Below are 7,572 nucleotides of genomic sequence, written 5' to 3' on the forward strand. Positions count from 1 at the left end.
TGACATCACCTTTTCCAGCCTCTACCTACCTGGGAAGAAGTTGGCTCCTTCGCAAAGTAACACCCAGATATTTCTGAGTCCTTGAGGACTCAGACACAGTTGGCTTAATGTTCTTCAACTCTAGCCACCTAGTAAAGTCACCATGCCTCACAGACCGTGACCAGTGCGCTCCACCAAGTCTAGTTCAGCTGAGGATGCCACGTTCTTTCATGCCCAATGCCACTGCTTTCTGGAATGTCAAGTTTGTGCTGGATTCTCATTCCAAGGACCCACCGTTCTGGGTCCAACCCTATGCCTAGGAGTCTAAAAGGCCCCTCAGTCATTGTCCATCTGTGTCCCACCCCATGTGGTCCTCTGCCAGTCCTGGGGAACAGGAACCCTTGTGAGGCTGGCAGCCCCCTGAGGTTCCTAATTTGTCACTAAATGTGAAGCACTGCGGGAGAGCAAGAAGGGAAGTATCAGCAACTTGCAGGACCCACCAACCTAAGGAGGCGTGGGTAGGAGGAGTGGATCTATTTTGGAAGAAATTCTTCTCCCTTCATTTCCTGTAGACAAATCTCCAGTGTGCTTAGGCTTATGGAAACCTACTTTTACTCTATCACACACCTCCCCTAAAGAGAAAGGAGCCAATAACTGGAGAAAACACTAATTTTGCAGTAAGTTTTCCTTTCACACAATCAACAGCACCTCAGAATCAAAGTGGTCTCTGAAGTTTTTAGGATAAATTTATTTTCTCTCAAAGATCCAAAGTAACTAGGATGCAAAGGATCTTTTATATTATTATTCAAAAAACTTAGCTCCTTCAAATCTCAGCTCAAGTATTTCCTTTTCCAGTTGTGATATCTGGCTTTTTATTTGCAAACTAAATTACTTCTTTGGGTAGTTTTTCCAAAACAAAGAGTTTTCCCCAAAGGTCTATCTAAGTCTTCATGGTCTTAAGAATAGAAAACTGTTCTCAGTTTTGAAATAGCAGCTTAATTTTTATTTCTATCACTCTGTCCAGGTTTCAGAGACCTTGAGGTCCAGTTTCTGTCAATAACCCAAGCAATCACCGTAAGGCAGTGACTCCTTTCTTACCCACAGAAGCTTCTGGCAGGAAGAAAACTTAGATCCAAAGAATGGGATCCCTGTCTTTCTTCTGAAATCATTTGAATCAGATTAGCCTGCTATACTCAGTAGTATAAATTAAAACTAACATGCAGAAAACCAAATAAGAAAGCAACAAAGTATCTCAGCCGTTGAACAAGAAGCATATACAAAATAATTCTAGGAAATTATAGTTCTCACAATATTTCAGCATGGGGCCTTCTCTCTCATTTAGAAGCAAGGATATATTTATTTGCTATTAGGATCAGAAAGAATAAAATGTAAAGCCAAATGGCCACTGGGGAAGGGGGGAAGGCCTCAGTGAAGTCTGATGCCAATTTATGTGGAGGATGGAGCCAAATGGACTAGGAAAAAAAACGTATTTACTAGCATTTCCCCACAGTCCAAGTTACTTAGGAGCTTAGCCAAGGCATATGTTTAGTATTCTACTATATCTTTTGAATAAAGTTGGGTCTTACGAGATACGATGTGGCCCTGATCATGTTCAGATGGAGCAAACTCCCAACCAAAATTCTCTTCCTAATAAATGTTTATCTCTGCCATTTCCAGCAGAAGGGGCTTCTGAATTCAGTTTTGTGCCTTAAATCAAAATACCCAGCCAACAACTCCTAACCGTAGTTGAGGATCAAGAGATGCTTCCTGCCTATAAGCTAGATTCCCCTACAGTGGGCTGCAGAGAGGCCAATGTCTACGGTCTTCTGGGGATTCTCCAGCACCAGCGCACCTTAAGCTTCTGAGAGTTTTCTCCAGACACCAGCCCTAGCCCTACAGGAGAGGGCCTGGCAGCTTTGAGTGAAAGCTCAGTTGCACGGCAGGTAAGCCAGCCTCCCCGCCCACAGGGCTGATCTCTAGCTGGACACCTGGGGCTACTGCCTCCTAGTTACACATTAACCACATTCCCGGATTGATCATAAAGCTAGTCTTTAGGGGAGGAAGTCTTTTCCTGCCTGAGAGGGGCTCAGGACGACGACGAAGTTTTTACTGAGGAGGGCCAACCGGGCAGGACCACCTCTATCCAAGAGCTAGACCCCGGTGTCCCCAGCACTCGGTCACCCCCAAGCCTACAGATCGCAGGCCCCTCCCACCCCTGCAAGCCGACCTTAGCCAGCCGCACCCCTCGGTCCACGCCCCGCCCTCCCCGTGCGCCGAGTCCCTCCCCCGCCTTCCCGCGCCCGGAGCCCCCCGCCCCCGGCCCGGCCTCCCCGCGCCTAGCACCCGCCGCAGGCTGCCTGCGCACGCGCGACCACGGCGGGGGCCGGGCCTCGCGCCCCCTTTCCCCCTCCTCCTCCTCCTCCTCCTCCCCACCCTCGTCCGGGCCCGGCGGGGGGCGGAGGCCGTGCGCCTGCGCGGAGCCGGCAGTCCGGCAGGGCCGCAGCCGCGGGGTGGCCGGCGGTTTCCGTGGGGACCGCGGGCCCCTCCCTCCTCTGGTTTCCTGCCCCACGCCGTTCCCACCGAGACGCGGAGGACGACCCCAACCCTTCCCTCCCGCCGGCCCGGCCCGAACTGCAGCCGGTGACCGGGCGAGAGGCGGTGCCGCTCCCAAGATGTCGCAGACGGCCATGTCCGAAACCTACGGTACGAGGCCGGCCGGGGCGAGGCGGCCGGCGGCGCGCGGGGGCCGCGGGGGCCGGGGGGCCGGGGGCGCGGGGGCCGGGCTGTGTGCAGCATTTACGTGACCTGCTTTTTCAAGTTTCCTCCGCGCTCGCATCCTTGGGGTTTTCCCTTTCTTAGTCCAGTTTCAATAGCTCAGGGTTTGGGAAGCCAGTTTAAGACTTTCCTCTGCGATATTGTCCCCAGCGAGGGATGTGAAGGACTTAGGGCGACGGCTGCATTTCAGTGTGTTCCTCGAATATTCCAGCTTGACCTTTCCTGGTTTGGAATTCCTTTCTTTGCCCTGGGATTGCAATGAGAAGTAATCGATAGACTAATCCATGCCTTCCTTCGGAGACCTCTCGCCTCATTTATTTCTGTTTCTCGGTCTCTCGGGCTTTTAGTCCTTTTGGGGTTGCATTACGACTATTTATCAATGTGCCTTTTTAAAACCATAAACACCCTGGAAGCAGAGCCCTATCTGTTTAATCTTTGCTTCCCCTAAAACAGCCACCCCTGGAGGGGTCTCCACAAATAATTTTTGAGTAATCGAAAGCCTTCCCAATTCATATACTGTGTTTTTGTTTTGTTTTGTTTTAGCCCTGCGTGGTAAAAATAAATAATATCCTGCACGTCTCCTTTGCATCAGGCTTGAGGAGATGTTTACCAGTCTCTAATCACTTGTTCAGATGTGTGCATTCTCAGATTAAGACTTTGGGAGTTTTACAATCCCAGGGAGAGGTTCAAGTTCAAAAGTATGTACCTGAACTCAGATCACTTGTGCTGGCCTGCTTGCTGCTCGGTCAACAAATAGGCGTGGAATGGCATGATGGAGCCGGCAGGGTACTAGGAGGCGCTGTCCACACTGCAGGCAACACAACAGGCGTGGTTCTGGTCTCGGAGCATGCAGTCTAGTGGGGGATACCGAGTTAATGCCGTCACGACACTAACGAATGAGTAGCTTAAAACTCCGGGCAGGAGTTCTGAAGGAGTGTGCTCTAGGAAGGGATGTTAGAAGGAAACCTGACCCAGACTGGGGAGCCGAGGAGGTAGTAACCAGCCAGCATGGAGCAGATGCCCAGGGCCAGACAGCGTCGGAGAGAAATGGAGCTCCAAAAATGGGAGCCTAAACAGTGGGACATGGGGGAGGGGGAGGCAGAGAGGGCCTTTGGAAGGTGTCCACCTTTCTTCTAAGAGGGGTGAGGTCACAGTGCATTGGCTTCACCTTCAGCCCCTCCTGTGACTTGTGCTTGCCCTGTTCTTGGTGCCACTTGGGGCCTTACATCTATTCCTAGAAGGCTTAGGAAATCCTCCAGGAAGTCGATAGCGTTTTTTGTGTTGTCAGAGCTGCACATGGTCCTGTGCATCCATGTGATCTGGTTCTCCCTGTAGAGAACCACAGTCAGAGATTTTGTAAAGAAAATCCATTTTCTAGCAATTTTTGGCTGTACTTTATTTTCAAGCTCCTTACCCCACACTTTTTTCCTTTAACCTGGATAAGGAGCATTAGGGAGGGGTGGAAAGTCTAAATAAGAAAACCCAAGTGGGGATTATGAATTAGTAAGAAAGGACTGGAAGAGTTTGGGAAGATAAAGCTTTTTCATTTGTCTTATATGAAATAACCTTGACAAAATACCACATATCTCTACTTCACTTTAGACACAGTTAATTGAACTTTTGAGCACCACAGATTAACTGATTAAATAATGATCAAAAGGCTTTAACCAACAGTATTCTTATGTCATGATACCTCCCAAATATGTTTTTACTTTTTTACTTGCAGTTTCATCTTTTCCTCTAATAGAGGTAATTAGAGGAAACTAATGGAATAGAAAATTAGTTTTAGAAACAGCAAATATGGCAGTTGAAATTTCGAACCTAAAATAAGAATCAACCAAAAGTCCTAAGCTGTCACCTTCATTTATCATTGACCATATTTGCACAGCACTGTTCCCCCAAAAGTAAAACAATCATTTGCCTCTTAGATAGCTGACAAAGGAATGGGTCCCTAACCTTTAAATTCCTTTGTGCTGAACGGTCATTTTCTCTTCCAGAAAAGGAGGCTCTGTAGCTCGACAGGGATAGGATAAAAAATAAAGAGCCAGTGCTTACAAAGTACCATTAATGAGCTATATCTACCTGTTTTTTAGCATATTAAGGCAATATTTCACGTCCCATAGACTGAGTAGTAGTCAACATTTTGCTGCCTTGAAACTGTATAACGACATACTGTATATAATATCGAATACTGTATATAATATTGTAATACAAAATTGAAATCTTAAGTTTCAGATTGAAACGCTGGATCTGAATATCTCTGAACTGAAACAGTGTTTCCCAAATATTGTCAGATTCACAGCATTCTTAAAGCCTTGGCCAATTAGTATGGCTTAGAACTTCCTGAGGAACTCCAGCCATCTAAGACTTGGGAGGTCAGAAATTGGCCCTAAGTAATTCCTGACACCAAGACTTGTGAGACAGAATTAACAAGTTGAGTAGGTAGTACCAAGCAATGATGGTCAGAAAGGAGCTAAAAAATATAAGTGGTGCCAAAAGTGCTAGGAAAAAAATTTAAAAAGTAAGGACTAAAGCAGTCTACCACTGGGGAAAAATCTAAGATAAATCTCTGCCCTTTGGAGTTTATGCTTTCTACAGTGAACACAGTTTGTGAAACAGGAACACAAATGATGGGTCTTGTGCTGATTTTTATTACAAAATAGTCTTAATGTTTTTATTTTGTGCTTTATTTTGAAAGCACAGCATTATAGTATTTACCACATAATTTGGAGAATTATCAAGAGATTTTCTTTTAAAAATATATCATTATTGACTGTTGTGGGTTGAATTGTATCCCCCAAAAGATATGTTCAGGTACTAACCCCAGGTACCTGTGAATGTGACCTTATTTGGAAATAGGCATAAAATAATGAGGTTAAGATGAGGTCCTGTTGGATTAGGGTAGGCCCTAATCCAATGACTGGTATTCTTGTAAGATGAGAGAAATTTGGGCATAGACATATGGAGAGAGAATGGGATACAAAGATGCAGGCTGAGATCAGAGTGGTAACATCTACAAGCCAAGGATCACCAAGGATGGCTGGCCACCACCAGAAGCTAGGAAGAGGCAAGGAAGGATCCTTTCCTAGAGCCTTCTGGGAAAGCATGGCCCTCCAGACACCTGATTTCAGACTTCCAGCCTCTAGAACTGTTAGACAATAAATTTCTCTAGTTTTAAGCCATCCAGTCTGTGGTATTTTGTTATGGCGGCCCTAAGAAACTAATACATAGGCTTTGGTAGTTAGAATATGACTCATGGAGAAATTGGGGCTTAATAGGTGAGGTAGAGTAAGGAGGATATTTTAGGCAAAGGAAATAACATCGCTCAAGTGATGTGGTACCAAGAAAGTATAAAATAACTTACTATTAGAGAAATCACCAAGATAACCATTACCTTAATTTCATAAAAGACAGGACATGTAAACAAGGTCCACAAAGGAAGCATATAACATCGAGATAAAGGACATTTCTCTAAATTGAATGTATTTATTATGTTTAATGTTTGTATTTTTCTTTTTCTCATTTGCTGAAAATGGGTGAACATTTTAAGAACCAGAGTTTGGGGAACACTACACCAGTGGGTCTCAAACTAATGGGCCCCTGAGTCCTCTGGTGTGTGAACACACAGGTTCTGATTCAGTAGATGTGTGGTGGATGGAGGTTCCACACCTGATCAGCTCCCAGGTCAGGCAGGTGCTGTTGGTCCAGGGCATAGACCTTTGAAAATATTGTTCTTTAGAGAAGCAAACGTCTGTGATAATTTTTCACAGTCATTCAAACTATAAAGCATATCAGTCCTTGCCTGTGAATGTCTTGCTCCTAAATCTTTATTTCCAGTCATATCATTCACTCAGGCTTAATATCTTATATTCAGCTCCCTACCTAACTATTCCATTTGGATTGCCTGCGGTGTCCTAACACAATGCGTCCCAAACCCAACTAATTACCCACACCTACTCCCCAACCTTCTATTTGTCCCATGTACCCATTTGCCTAAAAGAAAGTTAAAACCCATTTTTATTTCTTCATCATCCTATCTCCTGGATCCAGTTGGTTTCTGTCTTTTAAACTGACCCCTTAACATAGTTCAAGTTACTGTTTACCCTACAAGAGGCAAGAGAAGGTGAAGTTGGGGCCAGTTTAGTGGATTATAAGGCAAGAAGACCCAGCATCCCAAGGTTCTTCAGCACAGGGACGTGAGCAGTTGTGCTAGATTTTGCCTCTTGCGGCTGGTAGCCGTGCAGCTGCTGATGAGCTGCATCTCTAGCTCATGTGCAGCAACAGAAGAGAACTCCCCGGGCAGGGATGAGCTCGGTGGTTTCTGGCAGGGGTATGTCAGAAGGGGTTTAGGTATAATTTATTTGGGGACTCAGACTATTGGTAACAAATGCCACAGCTTCATAGGAATATCATAATGACTTAAGTAAATGGTATTTCCAGAGCTTTTTGTGCTCCTTGAAAAATGATTCCGTGTAAGCATAAATGTGAACTTTACTTCTAACAATAATAATGGTAATACCTCTTCGGTTAAGGGCCACATCACCCACATTTTGTGAAAAGTATCTTGCACTTTGGGCCCTTTGTATGGAATTATCCGTAACAGGATTCTTTGGCAAGGGTCAGTACTATACTGGTTACTTTTATCATATATAACCAGGCTAGTGTGTTTATGTTCTTTGCTCTGAATATTTCTTTGGAATGAGAAGAAAGCTGATGTTTCTTGAATTTCTTCTCATAAACCATCCTCTAGAGATTGATTAGACTGTTGGAATGGATTTTTTTTTTCCCATTTCTGAGAACTCCATTAGGACACATGCC

General features: G+C 45.2%; 1 protein-coding gene across 2 annotated transcripts in view; it reads left to right on the plus strand.

Moving 5' to 3' along the window:
- The first annotated feature begins 2,442 nt into the window (after window positions 1-2,442).
- Window positions 2,443-7,572, plus strand: part of RAB4A (RAB4A, member RAS oncogene family) — a 46,602-nt gene continuing 41,472 nt past the window's right edge. The window contains exon 1 of one of the 2 annotated variants that reach the window (XM_081824236.1): window positions 2,443-2,682. In XM_081824236.1, the coding sequence (XP_081680362.1) occupies window positions 2,652-2,682 (31 nt within the window). In that variant the 5' untranslated portion in view covers window positions 2,443-2,651. The remainder of the gene's footprint in view (window positions 2,683-7,572) is intronic. The other variant, XM_081824234.1, reaches the window with a different exon arrangement.

This window comes from Leptonychotes weddellii, chromosome 6 (assembly GCF_054177405.1).
Source record: "Leptonychotes weddellii isolate Sample4059 chromosome 6, ASM5417740v2, whole genome shotgun sequence".
Lineage (NCBI taxonomy): Eukaryota > Metazoa > Chordata > Mammalia > Carnivora > Phocidae > Leptonychotes > Leptonychotes weddellii.